At 36.9% G+C, this 17,770-nt stretch overlaps 2 protein-coding genes across 2 annotated transcripts in view; one reads left to right on the top strand and one right to left on the bottom strand.

Moving 5' to 3' along the window:
* Positions 1-17,770, bottom strand: part of LOC123543332 (kinesin-like protein KIF13B) — a 253,779-nt gene that overhangs the window by 128,090 nt on the left and 107,919 nt on the right. The window contains exons 8-10 of the mRNA XM_053525922.1: positions 8,127-8,239; positions 5,714-5,819; positions 133-345 (exon numbers count right to left, since the gene is read on the bottom strand). Coding sequence (XP_053381897.1) covers positions 133-345; positions 5,714-5,819; positions 8,127-8,239 — 432 coding nt within the window. The remainder of the gene's footprint in view (positions 1-132; positions 346-5,713; positions 5,820-8,126; positions 8,240-17,770) is intronic.
* LOC123543308 (uncharacterized) lies at positions 12,571-17,550 on the top strand. The gene is made up of 4 exons (XM_045329386.2): positions 12,571-13,569; positions 14,009-14,504; positions 15,208-15,416; positions 15,665-17,550. Exons 1-4 carry the CDS (start codon positions 12,759-12,761, stop codon positions 17,221-17,223), a joined length of 3,075 nt encoding a protein of 1,024 aa, XP_045185321.2. The 5' UTR covers positions 12,571-12,758; the 3' UTR covers positions 17,224-17,550.

Below are 17,770 nucleotides of genomic sequence, written 5' to 3'. Positions count from 1 at the left end.
GGACACCGCGCGATCACAAAAGCTCACCTTGTCACTTTGTGACAGGTGAGCTAAAAATAAACCAATGAAAACCCTCTTACAAAAACAATGAACTAAACAATAATTTTTCTAGCAAACTAAGAGCCAACAAACCTGTGCTTCTTTAAGTTCCTTCTGTAAATGATCAACCTCTTCTCTAAGTTCACGAATAATTCTAGCATTTGGATCTTCATTCACGACAGCGTGGTTCACGATTCTCTTAGCCCTATCAGCATACCTCAATGTTGACAGAGTTTCTTCATAGTTATCAGCAGCTGGACTTATTGTGGCAACCATAACAGTTCTACTGTTACCCCCTAAATTATCCTGTAAATTACAAAAATAAAATATGCAGAAACCAGTTAAAGAGATATGCTGCAAAAATATCAAACGCTTTTCATCACCATGGAAACATTAGTTTTTATTCAACTGATACATGTAAACAGTTTCCTGTTCAGATAATTTTGTTTGTTTGTTTGTTTGTTTGTTTGTTTGTTTTGGGTCTTACTCTGTTCTTCAACAGTTAGTTATGTAATGGTGGGCAGTAAACCTAAGCAGTGTTCCTGGAGTTTGTACCAGTACAAACCTGTTCTCCGAAAGTGACTGCCAACTTCTCCACATGAATCAGAGATGGAGGACAAATGATTTCACACACCATGTCTTTTATGAAATTGTCACAGAGAACATACGCCATGCCTGGGGGTCAAACTCATGACCATGTGATCAGTAGATCTGTGCTCTCCCTATTGAGCTAAGCAGGCAGGCTTCGTTCAGATGATGTCTACAGATGAAACTAGAGCTATCACTAAAGGTGATGAATGTACCCCCCGCATGCACTGACACAGTACATTGCAATTTGATGCACACAAGATTGCATAATTATGTAGACTGTATGTATACAGACTGTATGCATACAGTATAGTAACAAAAAACAAGAGGACCATGATGGTCGTGAATCGCTCACCTATCCCCACATGACCCAGTGCTGAACTGAGTATGACGTCGTTATTTCTATTATTTGACATAGTGACCTAGTTTTTGAGCACATGTGACCTAGATATCATCAAGATAAAAAATTCTGACCAATTTTCATGAAGATCCATTCAAAAATATGGCCTCTAGAGAGGTCACAAGGTTTTTCTATTATTTGACCTAATGACCTCGTTTTTGAAGGCACGTGACCCACTTTTAAACTTGACCTAGATATCATCAAGGTGAACATTCTCACCAATTTTCATGAAGATCTCGTGAAAAATATGGCCTCTAGAGAGGTCACAAGATTTTTCTATTTTTCGACCTACTGACCTAGTTTTTGACCGCACATGACCCAGTTACGAACTTCCCCTAGATATCATCAAGCTGAACATTCTCACCAATTTTCATGAAGATCCATTGAGAAATATGGCCTCTAGAGAGGTCACAAGGTTTTTCTATTTTCAGACCTAATGACCTACTGATCTACGTTTTGACCCCACGTGACCCAGTTTCGAATTTGACCTAGATATCATCAAGGTGAACATTCTGACCAACATTCATGAAGATCTCATGAAAAATATGGCCTCTAGAGAGGTCACAAGGTTTTTCTATTTTTAGACCTACTGACCTAGTTTTTTACTGCACGTGACCCAGTTTTGAATATGACCTAGATATCATCAAGGTAAACATTCTGACCAATTTTCATGAAGATCTCGTGAAAAATATGGCCTCTAGACAGGTCACAAGATTTTTCTATTTTTCGACCTACTGACCTAGTTTTTGACCGCACATGACCCAGTTACGAACTTCCCCTAGATATCATCAAGCTGAACATTCTCACCAATTTTCATGAAGATCCATTGAGAAATATGGCCTCTAGAGAGGTCACAAGGTTTTTCTATTTTCAGACCTAATGACCTACTGATCTACGTTTTGACCCCACGTGACCCAGTTTCGAATTTGACCTAGATATCATCAAGGTGAACATTCTGACCAATATTCATGAAGATCTCATGAAAAATATGGCCTCTAGAGAGGTCACAAGGTTTTTCTATTTTTAGACCTACTGACCTAGTTTTTTACTGCACGTGACCCAGTTTTGAATATGACCTAGATATCATCAAGGTAAACATTCTGACCAATTTTCATGAAGATCCATTGAAAAATATGGCCTCTAGAGAGGTCACAAGGTTTTTCTATTTTTAGACCTACTGACCTAGTTTTTGCCTGCACGTGACCCAGTTTCAAACTTGACCTAGATATCATCAAGGTGAACATTCTGATCAATTTTCATGAAGATCTATTGAGAAATATGGCCTCTAGAGAGGTCACAAGGTTTTTCTATTTTTAGACCTACTGACCTAGTTTTTGACCCCACATGACCCAGTTTCGAACTTGACCTAGATATCATCAAGGTGAACATTCTGACCAACATTCATGAAGATCTCATGAAAAATATGGCCTCTAGAGAAGTCACAAGGTTTTTCTATTTTTAGATCTACTGACCTAGTTTTATATCCCACATGACCCAGTTTCAAACTTGACCTAGATATCATCAAGATGAACATTTTGACCAATTTTCATGAAGATCCATTGAGAAATATGGCCTCTAGAGTGGTCACAAGGTTTTTCTATTTTTAGACCTAATGACCTAGTTTTTGACCCCACGTGACCCAGTTTTGAACTTGACCTAGATATCATCAAGGTGAACATTCTGACCAATATTCATGAAGATCTCATGAAAAATATGGCCTCTAGAGAGGTCACAAGGTTTTTCTATTTTTAGACCTACTGACCTAGTTTTTGACCCCATGTGACCCAGTTTCGAACTTGACCTAGATATCATCAAGGTGAACGTTCTGACCAACATTCATGAAGATCTTATGAAATATATGGCCTCTAGAGAGGTCACAAGGTTTTTCTATTTTTAGACCTACTGACCTAGTTTTTGATGGCACGTGACCCAGTTTCAAACTTGACCTAGATATCATCAAGATGAACATTCTGACCAACTTTCATAAAGATCCCACAAAAAATGTGACCTCTAGAGTGGTCACAAGCAAAAGTTTACGGACGAACGCACGTACGGACGCACGGACGACGGACGCTGCGTGATCACAAAAGCTCACCTTGTCACTATGTGACAGGTGAGCTAACAAAGTCCCATAACTATGCAGAAAATTTATCTAAAAGAAAGTAACATGCACCATGCACAACTACAGTTGGTACTGATCACTTATGTGAAGTTTCATTAAATTGTGTGCAAGGGTTCGGAAGATTAGGCGCGCACAAGATTGCATATGCAGACTGTATGTACATATTATGTTAACAAGAAACAAAGTCCCATAACTCTGCAATTTTTGTTGTTGAAAGAACCTAACATGCCCCATGCACAACTACTGTTGTTACTGATCACTTGTGTGAGGTTTCATTAAGTTGTGTCAAGGGGATTAGGAGAGATGGTGCACACAAGATTGTGTCTATGTTTATAGTATAGTAACAAAACACAAAGTCCCGTAACTCTGTATTTTTTTCTCTGAAAGAACCTAACATGCACCATGCACAACTACTGTTGTTACTGATCACTTGTGTGAAGTTTCATTAAATTGTGTCAAGGGGATGTGGAGAGATGGTGCACACAAGATTGTGTCTACGGACAGACAGACAGACAGACAGACAGACAACCTGAAACCAGTATACACTCCCCCACTTACAACTTTGTTTTCGGGGGGTACAATAATGTTATATACTTATAACAGTGGATGCATCTCCATGTTAAAATCAACCTACAGTTGGTTTTTTGTAAGTATTGTATTTAAACATAAAGGTAAGATCACTTTCACTTGTTGACCTTTTTCATTAGTACAATATTCGCAGTTTTTTTTGTCAACAAAATCAAATTATCAAGTTTTCACGTTATTTTCATGACCTGCACTCAAAAGCGTTAATGTTCCACCAATGTCATTTCTACTGCAAGTCGAAGCAATGTAATTTTACTAGATTACATTATTTTATTGAACAAAATGGTGCTGGGCAAAAATAAATAGCATTTTGTGGTAACTGGTGAAAACAGTACAAACAATTACGCATATTTAGAATTCTGTTAACCTTTAAAGGTAATTCAATAGTTTGGTATTCCTTCCATTAAAGCTCTTGGCAACTGTAACATGATTTTTTTCAGTCAGACTTAAATTAACAAGACAGACACAATGACCCAATGAGGTCGTTCACCTGACCTTGACCTTAAGTATATGTCATAACACACTATCATGAAATGTAATTTTGAAAAAAATATTCACCCCTAAATATACAGATGTGACCAAAGCAAGAGTGGCAGTTAAGTAAAAAAAACATTTGCACAAACTTGATAAATGCCCATGCAAGGATGCTACATAGACCCACCCTGGTGAACAACCATGCAAGGATGCTACATAGACCCACCCTGGTGAACACCCATGCAAGGATGCTACATAGACCCACCCTGGTGAACACCAATGCAAGGATGCTACATAGACCCACTCTGGTGAACACCCATGCAAGGATGCTACATAGACCTACTCTGGTGAACACCCATGCAAGGATGCTACATAGACCCACTCTGGTGAACACCCATGCAAGGATGCTACATAGACCCACCCTGGTGAACACCCATGCAAGGATGCTACATAGACCCACTCTGGTGAACACCCATGCAAGGATGCTACATAGACCCACTCTGGTGAACACCCACGCAAAGATGCTACATAGACCCACTCTGGTGAACACCCACACAAAGATGCTACATAGACTCACTCTGGTGAACACCCACACAAGGATGCTACATAGACCAACTCTGGTGAACACCCATGCAAGGATGCTACATAGACCCACTCTGGTGAACACCCATCAAGCAGTTTATAAAGAGACAATGCTTAAAGTTGTTTTTCTTTTTTAGCTGTAAATGCCCCTAAATTCAAACAATTTCCAAGCTAAAGTAGAAACACTAAGCTCTTTTTTTCAGCCAATATATGCATCCTTTAATTCTTTAAAAATCACTTTTTTTATTTGGTATTTTGTGACACGATTTAAGCAAAAACAACAGCTGTCCGTAAGACAGTGCACTCAACTTTTCTCAGTGCTTGACTCAAAATTAGAGCTTTGCCAGTATAAACTTTATAAAACTTTAAACAAACATTCTAAGTTAAAAACAGGCATAACTCTGACAACATTCAAACAAAGTTATGGGGATTGTTTCTCCAAGTGTACACTTTGATAGTTAATAACTATTGTAAGTTTCAAGTCAATAGCTTTGATAGTAACAGAGATATCTGACTTCATCAGAAACTTTAACCAAAAAAATTCTAAGTCAAGAAGGGGCATAACTCTATCAAAATTCAAACCAGAGTTACCGGGAGTGTTTCTCCTGGTGAAGACTTGGATAGTAGATAACTATTTAAAGTTTCAAGTCAAAAGCTTTGATAGAAACAGAGATATTTGACTTTACCAAAAACTTTAACCGGAAATTCTAAGTTAAAAAGGGGCATAAATCCATTAAAATTTAAATCAGAGTTATGGGGATTGTTTCTTCTGATGTAGACTTTGATAGTAGGTAACTGTTTTAAGTTTCAAGTCAATAGCTTTGATAGTAACAGAGATATTTGACTTTATCAAAAACTTTAACTGAAAATTCTAAGTTAAAATCCCAGTTTTACCTATATTTCCATTTGTATACTAGTCTTACCTTTAAAAGCCAGGTGAGCACGGAATCTCTGTATGGCACAAATTTGTTTTTACTTTTACCAGACTCTGCTAAAGCAGATATTACTAATCCTAAAGTAGTTAATGATCTGAAATGATACAGAAATTACATATATATGCATGTTAGAACACTTTCTGCAAATCTAAACTTTCTTTTTTTCAAATCAAAGACTATAAAACTGTGTAGACTTTAACAAAATTATCTTTATTTAATTAATTATGGCACCTTCTTTTAAGTTTTCATATGACAGGAGTCATGCCATAGCTTTGATATCTGGACTTTGTGCAACAGACTGGATCAATGCAAATATCATCAATTTCAAGCGTTTGACCAGTAATAATTACAAATAGCACATGTATACTGCACTCCTTCCATGTTTATCATGTTCAAAACTCAAAAGTTTTTTTTGAGCAACAACAGTATTATATGTCTGTGAAAATCCAGGATAGGTAAGTGTCAGTCAATATCTAGAATAGGTCTGTGTCTGAGAATATCAAGGATAGGTATGGTTTAGTGAATATCAAGGATAGGTCTGTGTCTGAGAATATTCAGGACAGGTATGGTTCAGTGAATATCAAGGATAGGTCTGTGTCTGAGAATATCCAGGATAGGTATGGTTCAGTCATCCAGGATATGTATGTGTCAGTGAATATCTGAGATAGGTATGTGTTTGAAAATATCTAGGATAGGTATGTGTCTGAGAATATCAAGGAAAGGTATGTGTCTGTGGATATCCAGGATAGGCATGTCAGTGAATAGTGAATATCCACAATAAGTCTGTGTCAGTGAATATCCAGGTGGGTATGGTTCTGTGAATATCAAGGATAGGTATGTGTGTGAATATCCAGGATAGGTATGTGTCAGTGATGTCAGTGAATATCCAGGATAGGTCTGTGTCTGAGAATATTCAGGACAGGTATGGTTCAGTGAATATCAAGGATAGGTCTGTGTCTGAGAATATTCAGGACAGGTATGGTTCAGTGAATATCAAGGATAGGTCTGTGTCTGAGAATATCCAGGATAGGTATGGTTCAGTCATCCAGGATAGGTATGTGTCAGTGAATATCTGAGATAGGTATGTGTTTGAAAATATCTAGGATAGGTATGTGTCTGAGAATATCAAGGAAAGGTATGTGTCTGTGGATATCCAGGATAGGCATGTGTCAGTGAATAGTGAATATCCACCGTAAGTCTGTGTCAGTGAATATCCAGGTGGGTATGGTTCTGTGAATATCAAGGATAGGTATGTGTGTGAATATCCAGGATAGGTATGTGTCAGTGATGTCAGTGAATATCCAGGATAGGTATGTCTCAGTGTATTCAGGATAGATCTGTGTCAGTGAATATCCAGGATAGGTATATGTCTAGGAATGTTCAGGATAGGTATGTGTCAGTGAATATCCAAGATAGGCATGTGTCTGAGAATATCCAAGATAGGTATGTGTCAGTGAATATCCAGGATAGGTATCTGTCATAGAATATCCAGGATAGGTATGTGTCAGTGAATATCCAGGATAGGTATGTGTCTAAAAATATCCAGGATAGGTATGTGTCAGTGAATATCCAGGATAGGTATGTGTCAGTGAATATCCAAGGTAGGCATGTGTCAGTGAATATCCAGGATAGGTATGTGTCTGAGAATATCCAAGATAGGTACATGTATGTGTCAGTGAATATCCAGGATAGGTATGTGTCTGAGAATATCTAAGATAGGTATGTGTCAGTGAATATCCAGGATAGGTATGTGTCAGTGAATATCCAGGGTAGGTAGGTGTCAGTGAATATCCAGGGTAGGTAGGTGTCAGTGAATATCCAAGATAGGTATATGTCAGTGAATATCCAGGATAGGTATGTCAGTGAATATCCAGGATAGGTATGTGTCTAGGAATATTCAGGATAGGTATGTGTCAGTAAATATCCAGGATAGGTATGTGTCTGGAAATATTCAGGATAGGTATGTGTCAGTGAATATCCAAGATAGGTATGTGTCAGAGAATATCCAGGACAGGTATGTGTCTCAGAATATACAGTATTGGTATGTGTTAGTGAATATCCAGGACATGCATGTTTATGCACATCAGGACAGGTATGTGTCAATGAATGTCCAGGATAGGTATATGTCTGTGAATATCCAAGATAGGGATTTGTCTGTGAATATCCAAGATAGGGAATTGTCTGTGAATATCTAGTGTAGTTATGTGTCTGTGAATATCTAGAGTAGATACGTGTCAGTGAGTATCTACAGCAGGTATGTGTCTGTGAATATCTATGGCAAGTGTGTGCCTGTGAATATCCAAGATAGGTAGGAGGACAAAATTGACTTCAATGATTAACAGTCATTTTTTACCATGAGCACTATATGGTATATCATAAATGTTTGTCTTTCAACACTTACTTATTTATATTACTCCCCTCACGTAATCGGTCCCCCATCGCCCCGGTCTTCTGTGCTCTTTCACTTCCGGCTAAATCTACCAGACTCAGCTTGCTAACTTTTTCACCAGAAACCTGAAAACAAAAACAACAAACTATCAGTCTCCATATGTCAAAACATAATTTATCTAACCAGGTAGAGCTGAGTAAAAAAATATGTGCATTGAGACTGGACAATTTACGGTCGCAATAATATGAAATCCTGTCTCTAAAGCAGTATGTTGTGGTGAATTTGGGCATCTCCTTATTTGAGCACCAGTAAGGCAATGATCACTTAATGAGTAAAACTGCACTTCAATTCCATAACATAATGTATGTATTAATTGGCAATTAAACACAATAACACAGAGGATATATACATTATATCCAACATGTTATTGTACTAATAATAAACCATATTAATGAGCCGCACCAAGAGAAAACCAACATAGTGCGTTTGTGACCAACAAGGATCCAGACCAGCCTGTGCATCCGGGCAGTCTGGTCAGGATCCATGCTTTTTGCTAATGGTTTCTCTCATTGCAATAGGCTTTGAAAACTCACAGCATGTATCCTGACCAGACTGCGCAGATGCGCAGGCTGTTCTGGATCTATGGTGGTCACAAACTTACTATGTTGGTTTTCACATGGCGTGGCTCATTTGGTTATAACAATCTAGTATGCAGAGCGGTCACCATTTCTTTCTGTGAGTACTACTCTGGATGCTGTATCTTTTCTTTCTTTGTTGTCCCACTTTCATGACCCTTACACAAGTTATAACTTTTTATTGCAAATAATAATTTTATCTAGAGTTGATTCAGACATCTTCATATTTCTGTACATAATTATGTTTTAGAACACAACAGAGATTTTGATCAATGGGTTTTTCCACATTCAACAGTACTGCCATGTGGCAAATTACCACAATCAAGTTCTTCCTGCTGGGGCAATTGTTCCCTAACCGTGAACATTTTTGTGGCATTTTCCAGGAAAAGGGGACTTTTGTTTCTCTACAAAAATCATTATCATGTGCCATGAAACACTGATGATTAAAAATTGTTATCAGTATAATTATTATTTTTTTCTATCAAATTCTCTCTGGACAGCATATACTTAGCAATCTCATCTGGAGAATTTTAAGGTATGTGTGTATGTGTGTGTGGGTGGTGTGTGGGTGGGGTGGGGGGGGGGGGGCTTCAAACAAATATAGGCAGGAAATATATCTCCAAACACAACACGAAATTAATGATGGTGTAGATTCTAAGGACACTCTCTGTCCATAAAGGTATAAACTGTTTCTTCAGTGAAATGTTGAAATCACCACAAAAAAATGTTTAGAGGGTCACTATAGATCATGCGACTGTCAATTACTCAACTGCCACTGATGTCATTCACACCAACACCAATTTGTCACTTTTTAGCACTCTCCTAATTGTCAATTATAACTTGTAAAAAGCCACAGGGACTTAAATAGTGTCAATAACCAAGAAAAAAACACTTTGTTCAATGACAGAACTATCTATAATTTATTGCATTTTCATGTTTTGTTTAATAATATTACATGGCCTCTATTCAAGATGCCACAGCTACATTTTTGGCAACTTCATTTTTTTTTGCATCATTAAACATAGCAATCCTTTCAGCATAATATCTTCAGAAAATAGACAATTGCAAATCCAATGAGAAAAGACTAATTCCATCATTAAATAGTTAAACCACAACTGGTGGAAAATAGTTTATAAATATGTGACCACATTTGATATATATCCACAATAAGTAAATTAGGGAATAAACATCCAATTTCTACATTTTTGTAATTTTGAATTTCTGCATCAATGTGACCACATTTGATATATATCCACAATAAGTAAATTAGGGAATAAACATCCAATTTCTACATTTTTGTAATTTTGAATTTCTGCATCAATTTCATAATATCATTTGCAGGTGACTATAATTCAACGACAATTAGTGAGGCGTGACTTATCCCCTATCCTCGGCATTTACCGCAGTATTGTTATGAGCCAAAAGTGCAGACACGCCTCGATGCATAAAGTTGATCTATAATTCTGGTAAATCATGCTAGCGCCAACTAAAACAAGAGCTGTCTATAAGACTTGCTGAACAATTTTGACAATTTCTAAAATGAGTAAAGGCCACAACACAGAAAGATTTATGTAAATGAATTATTTCATCAGATATAATGTTTATACCACAGTCACACATACGGCGAAAATAGCTACGTCGAGCTATGGATAGAAACGTAGTAACCCGTATCGATCCGTACCTGAGCCGTACGAATTGGTACGAACTGATACGGCTTACTACATTAAGGTACGTCTCAGGTACGTTTCAATACGGGTCGATACGGATTACTACGTTTTTATCCGTGGCTAGACGTAGCTTTCCGTGCCGTATGTGTGACTGGGGTATTGAGCTGCATGCAAAACTTTAAACGAATTTCCAAACATAATTTTAATTACATTCAACCAAGTGATATCTAACTTGCTTATCTCAGTAGATTTAAAGGCACTGACTTCCAGGTCTTATGACAACAAAAAAAGGAAAGAAATTTAGATATCAGGATGTTATTACTTATTTTTTCTTAAAAAGGCTTTGAAACTTAGTTACATGTTATGGAAACACAGGAGAATTAATTGTTTTTACTATGTTTTCCATTCAAAACTGAAGAGCTACCCTGTAATAATTGTAATGGGGTACAGTACAGCATTAATTGTAAAGCTTTATATTTAACAGTAACTGTTGTCAAGTATGTAATCCTCTGTGCATACTGGCCAAGAATGTGACTAAGCTTTTATTCCCAAGATGGCCTGTGTTCGATTCCCGACTAGGGCATGATTTCTTTTTTGTTGTTGTTGTTTTTTTTTGTTTTGTTTTTTTTTCATTTTTAAGTTTGTATAGAAACATAAAATCTTGTTCTAATGTCATAATATGACCAAACTTCAATTTTAAAGAAAAATCATTTTAGCCTAAATCTAGAGGTCTGAGTGCCTTTAATGACTGAAGTTTCAAGCCAATTCTATAACTGTTACTGAGATACAGATTGACAGTTAGTTATATACTGAACATTAACAAAAGTTCTAAGTTCAAAAAGGGTCATATTTGAAGCTTGAATTAAATACAATCAAGAGTAACCTCATGTAATGATTTTTTGCAGGTTTGTTGACTACATTAAGTCAACACCTTTAACCCTTACCCTTCTAATTTTCTATAATGAACTTGTCCATCTTCCAAGTGCTTACCAAAAAGATACTGACTGAATAGCAAACAGTGCAGATCATGATCAGACTGCACAGATGTGCAGGCTGAATATGATCTACACTGGTCGCAAAGGCAGAATAAATCATATCCAGCATGATAAGGGTAAACCAAGCTAACACCTGGACAACTAGAACAGCTCTCACTATTATTTAAACAGAGCTAAAATCTTATTCTGTGTAAATTTAGCAAGAAATGGCAATCAAAATAAAGAAAAAATACTCCTTTATCATTCTGTAGATGTGTTTAACCAATGCAAGATTCAACTTAAGTATATCTAAAGGAGAAATAACACATAAAATCATTGGTTTTAAGAAAACTACAAGTATCTTAAAAAATTTCAGAAAGTGAAGATTTTCAAAAGACCCATACAATTTTCAGAAAGTGAAGATTTTCAAAAGACCTATAAAATTTTCAGGATGTGAAGATTTTCAAAAGACCCATACAATTATCAAAGAAAATTATACATGATTTCTTTTTTTACCTTTTTAAAAAATAAGTAAATGATATGTTTTCTATGGCATATTGACTTTTAAGTAAGAAGTTGCCTAAAGGCAATAAGTTAAGACAATTGTAATTCTTTGTTGGGTGTCAATAACACACAATCATTTAATATCATCAATCAATGGTGAATGTTTCACTTCATTAGATACTGAAATGAGGCCCAAATACTCAATTATCTGTGCATAATATCATCTTTCTTAGCTTCTGAGAATTGTAAAATAATATGTAATTGCCCTGAAATTTTTCCACATCTTTAACAATAAGTAATACATTTTGTTTTTGCATGTGGCTTTGGATTTAATGTCATCATTTTACTAATTTTATGCCTTTTGTGTTTATTTTGTTTCACTTTTGACTTTATCCTTTTCCTTTCATAAATCTAAAATATGACACAAATAAAGCAAATATGATATAGTGTAGGTGTAGTCTTTTTTATATATATCTTGAACAGTTTAAGAATCTTTTCAGATAAATTTGATGCATTTTGTCCAACCCCCTCCAGGGCCTTTTTAAATACCTGTCAAAATTAAAAGATTGATTAAAAAAAAGACAAGTGTTCACAAAATACCTATTGTCAAATAAACCATGTGTTATTGATGGTCAATTCATTTTACATGTACACTGCATTGTGTCTCATTAACTCTGGGAACATCAGCCACTGTGGAAGAAGTGACTGGTCAGCACAAGTACATAAAAGAAATTTAATTGTGCGAATATATATTTCTTTATATTAAAAATTTCTGAGCCATTTTATACTTGAAAATATAACATGGATTCAAATTCATAAAAAAAAACATTATTTTATTCTAGTGGATATCTAACTGCTCTGAAAATGGAAGGACATAGTATTTATTTGAGTTTTATCGTAACAAGTGTGTTTCTTTCAACATGTAGCGCTGCTTCCTTCTATGTCGTAGAAAAGGGAGATAACTCTCGTGCAAAACGTGCTATTTCAACAACAATAAAACCAAGTATCGTGGATGGCAGAGACATTGCTGGGGTACGGGACGGCTCGGACATTCTGGCCAAGGACTCGAACCCAGCTCTTAGTGCAGTTGACGGCTCAGACATTGTCAATAAAGATTTAAAAGCTGATACAAGAGGTATAGATGGAACAGATATAATGGGTGTTAGAGATGGTACTGATATCATTCCTCAAGACACCAACCAAGGACCTGCTGTAGATGGCACTGTCATAGCTGGAGTACGTGATGGTACAGATATTATTCCTCAGGACTCAAACCCAGGTCAGAACACAGAAGGCCAACAATTATCTGAGTCTTACCCTAACATGCAGGCCCACCATGAATCTGGAACAGACTACACAAGCCAGGGTGATTACCACGGTAACGAGAACAGTAACGAGGGAAACCAGTATGATCACCATGGTGAACAACATGAAACAACCACACCGGATCCTGACCAGTATGAGACCACAACACATGATCCTGATCACTACCAGCCATCAGGGAGAGAAGGTTGGCATAATCCTCTTATAATGTCACGCCCAGGTGAGCTTCCTCCAATGGCATTACCAATGACTGCTCCAGAAGGTGGTGAAAATCCAGTTCATGACATGCCGCAAGCTCTTGCACTGACAAGTAATCCCGAGACACAAGAACATGGTGCACCAGTTGCAATGGGTAAGAAAATAAATGTATTTCATAAAAAATTCACACAAAAAAAAGATCACTGTCTTAAATTCTTTTAATTTACAGAAAAGTGAAACTTCTGTCAGTTTTTTGTCTTTTTTGTAACAAGTTAACTGTAAGAAAAAAAACATAGTTGTAATGTGGAAAGAAAATTGCTTTTAATATCTACAATCTTTTTCTATATCTGGAAACATAATCAAAGACATTATAAGCAGAACAGTTCATTTCTGACTGAAAGTGGCAAAGCAGGATGTTAAATTTTTACAATTAACAATAATTTTTTTCTTTATAAGATTTCAGCAGCAAAGTAGTATTTATCTCCAACACTTTAAATCTAAATTATATTTTTTTTTAAATTTTAAGTGATATACAATTACAGTATTATAATGACAATATTTCGTATTAATTGGACCAATTTATTTTCAAACAGCTCAAAAAGCACCTCCTCCACAGAATGGTGCAGGTGGAACATATTCTGGCTTCGGGAAGAAGGGTCCAGCTCCAAGTGGTGCCAAGAAAGGCTTTGGGGTTGGCCAACCTACAGGAGCCAAACCAGGTGGCCAAAGATTCGGCAAGAGAAGATTTGGAGGTCCCCCTAAAGCAGGAGCAGGAGTAGGGCCTGCAAAAATAGCAGGTCCACCTGGCAAACCGGGTGTAGCTGGAAAAGCTCGGCCGCCCCCTAAATGGGGTGGTCCTAAACCTATCAGTGTTACAGATTCACCATATAAAGCTACAACTATCCATAGTGGCCATGCCAAAAGTGAACACAGTGGAACAAAGGAAGCCCACGGGCATGGGGGTGCTGAAAGCTCAAACCCTATGAACAATTTGATGGCAATGCAATTAATGGGCGGTGGCGGTCCAGGTGGTGACATGTTCTCTGAGATGATGGAAATGCAGAAAAGAATGATGAGGAACAGTCCTCAGTGAGTAACTTTAACATAATAAAATATAAAACCATTAAATACGTACCAAAAAAGTGCTCATTTAAAAAAAAAAAAAAAAAAAAAAAAAAAAAGGCATCTTGAAATCCTCGCAAAAGGAAATGCATTAATTGTTCAGATAAAATTTTGCTTTGAATGCAATTTGATAATATCAAAACTAACATCATAAATTTTAAGAATTAGTTGTCTTCTAATATTTTATCCATCTTTTAAACAAGGTTAAAGACAACACCAAGGATAATACCGTATAACAGGTTATTTTTAAACACACAATTTTATTTTATATGATTTTAAAATTTATGAAATCACACAGTCTACCAGTTTACTTGAAAATATGTGGCAAATTATACAAGGCCAATATTTACAAACCTGATTTTGTCTTAAAAAATAGTAAAAAATATCAGCAGGTAAAAAATTACCCGTTATATGGTATACATCATTCCACAGAACTCCCAGGATGGTATTTGAAACTACTAAAGTTACAAAATATCTTGATTTTGTTTTGAACTTTTCATCAAAAACAATTTTGATAGGGTATTTTCCATTGTAAATTTTTTGCCATTCTGCTATAGAATGATTTATAGTTTATATCACAAATAAAAAACTTTTTTCGGAATTAAGATAGAATTATTAAATTTTGGCACAAAATAACAAACAAATAAATGGATTAATTAATTATTTACAGAATGATGCAGCAACAAATGAAAATGTACCAACAGATGTTTCCCCAAATGTTTGGGGGTGGGACATCAGGTGAGGGCACAAGCGGTAAATCGGGAGAGGGCGGAGCAATGCCAATGATGCCAATGATGCCTATGTATGGAATGGGAGGGGAAGAAGGAAATAATCTACCAATGGCAATGGCCATGGCAAATAACATGAACTTCCAATCTCGTAAGTAGTTTTCAAAACAACTTCTCCACAATCATGTGAAAAGATTCCGTTTTCAATTATTTCTTTGGCAACAAAATGACTTTCTCATCAATATTAATAAATAAAATTTTTGATTAATGGGCAATGCCTACAAATGATCAGCATTTTTTTATCATCTCAAGTCTCATAGGTAATATGAAAGAAAATTTAATATTTGTGTTGAACATGCTATTTGTACACTTTTCCAAGAATTGATTTTTTCTACACAGCATACTCACAGCAAACCTCACAAGCATGTATAAAGGACCCAAACAGCCCAGCCTGTAAGACGGCACAGCAATCTATGATGCCAGGCATGATGCCCGGTATGATGCCCGGCATGATGCCAGGAATGATGCCAGGTATGATGCCAGGTATGATGATGGGTGAAACTCAGATTGAGGGACCATTTGGAGAGATGGACATGGAACCAGGCGAGATGGATATCGAAGGACCGATGGCCTTACATCTTCTTCAGCGACTTAACATGCCACAACAAAATGTTCATCCTCATCATAATGAAATAACCCTTAACCATCATGTCTTAAGTGCTCTGCAGAAGCGTTTTGGTGTCAATACCACTGCAGGAATACAGAAGATGTCAACAAATCCGAAGTTTCAGTCTTTCATGTTTCATGTTTTGAAGCAGTCGACTAAAGGTGCTCCAGGAGAGTTCCATGCAAATCTAGGAAAGGCTCAGGTGGATAAAATTCTAGCTGGACTCGACACAAGTGTTGCAGTTAATGAGAGAATGCCACCAGGCAATCTAGATCAGGCAAAACTCCTTGAGAAACCACATGAAAAAGGATCACCCCCAGGTTCACATGAGGCTGTGCTAACCCTGGACAGCAAAACAAACTATGGGGACAGTCATTTACCTTTTGGAGCACAAGCCTCTGTTGCACAGCCAGGTACCTTCCAAGCTTTAGTTCAACAGGTGATGGGCATTACCACACCAGCACCTACAGTCGTTGCACCTACAGTTATTGCGCAGACAGTCATGACTGGAAACGAGACAACTACCAGTAACACTTCAGTGGATCCAAATACCAGTACCAATGCAACCGCGAAAAATACCGCTGGAGCTGAAACTGCTGCTGTGCTTCTAGGTTTGGCTACACCAGCTCCTCTTGTACCTGCAATTCCTTCAGCTCTAAGCCCTACTGGACTCGCTCAGCAAAATCAGCTTCTCACAATGTTAGCTGGAGGTGAAGTTGGAGAACAAGGCCGTGACGGTGAAAGAAATAAATTTGGAAACAGGAACGAAATCAGAAATAAAGACGCAATTCCGGGACTTTCTCAAGATGCTAGAAACAGAGCGTTCGGCAAAGTTGACAAAAACAAGTTTGGCAGCGCAACTGCTGGAACTGGTGCAAATGTTGACAATCGGCCAATCGGAATGCAGGAAGCTGGAGTATTTCCTGGAGCGAATCAGACAATTCCAGTGGAAAAGATACAACCAAGTTACAGTTCATCAACAGCGTTTGCAATTGCTGCCATTGTGCTAATTGCCCTAATGATCATAATTGGACCCATCTTCTGTATGCTGTGTAAAATGAAAGAGAAACGCGACGAGCGAAAGAGAAAAATGAGGGCATTGAAAAATCGAGAAGTATCCGAAAACAACATCATGGAAGCCATGATGCTACACGAGTTTGGCTCCTCTGGGCCAAATTCAGTTGAAAACCAGGCTGCAATGTCTCCGAACTATTACAAGAATGAGCAAACACGTTATGACACTATCGATCCTGAAATTGAGTGCTTAAATCAAAGCCATCCGCTTCCTTAAGGGCACATTACATAGAGTAATGTCCCTTTATTACATATTGTGCAAAAAAAAAAATAATGTGTAAATACAGATAAGTAAGACTTACTATGAACACTATTGCATTTCAAGAAAAAATGCAAGAAAATCTTTTCGTAAAATATTAAAACAAAGTGCTGGATATATGCAAAAAAATCCTTATTGTACGTGAACAGTGAATCAATATCACATATGAAGGTGACAAAGCATCTCATGTATGTTGTTTTAAGATTCCTTATATCTTGTGTAAATATGTCATATGGAAAAAAATGATATGTAATAAATACATAACAACAAATGTTTTGTCATCACATTATTGTCTGGCTGCACAGAAAAATACACAAAGAATAAGAGAGCACTTTCCCAAAATCAATGTGGAACCCCACCCATTTATATAAATTCCTGTGTGGTGTGTTTGTCTAGATAGTAGTAAAGGGTTTAATGCTGAAGAATCCCTGTTTCGATACCATACTCCGGACATGTATTTTTTCTTGATTTAGCATTTTTTAAAATAGTTTAGAAACAAAAACTC

The sequence above is a fragment of the Mercenaria mercenaria genome, chromosome 16 (genome assembly GCF_021730395.1).
Source record: "Mercenaria mercenaria strain notata chromosome 16, MADL_Memer_1, whole genome shotgun sequence".
Classification (NCBI taxonomy): domain Eukaryota; kingdom Metazoa; phylum Mollusca; class Bivalvia; order Venerida; family Veneridae; genus Mercenaria; species Mercenaria mercenaria.
The sequence above is the reverse complement of the archived record's forward strand: the minus strand, read 5'-3'. Positions and strand labels throughout refer to the sequence as shown.

Excerpts from the sequence above, each read along its gene's own strand:
- LOC123543308 (XM_045329386.2), top strand. The coding sequence starts at position 12,759 with ATGGAAGGACATAGTATTTATTTGAGTTTTATCGTAACAAGTGTGTTT. Across the intron at positions 13,570-14,008 it reads TGGTGCACCAGTTGCAATGG|CTCAAAAAGCACCTCCTCCA; the intron begins GTAAGAAAATAA and ends ATTTTCAAACAG. Across the intron at positions 15,417-15,664 it reads TAACATGAACTTCCAATCTC|CATACTCACAGCAAACCTCA; the intron begins GTAAGTAGTTTT and ends TTTTCTACACAG.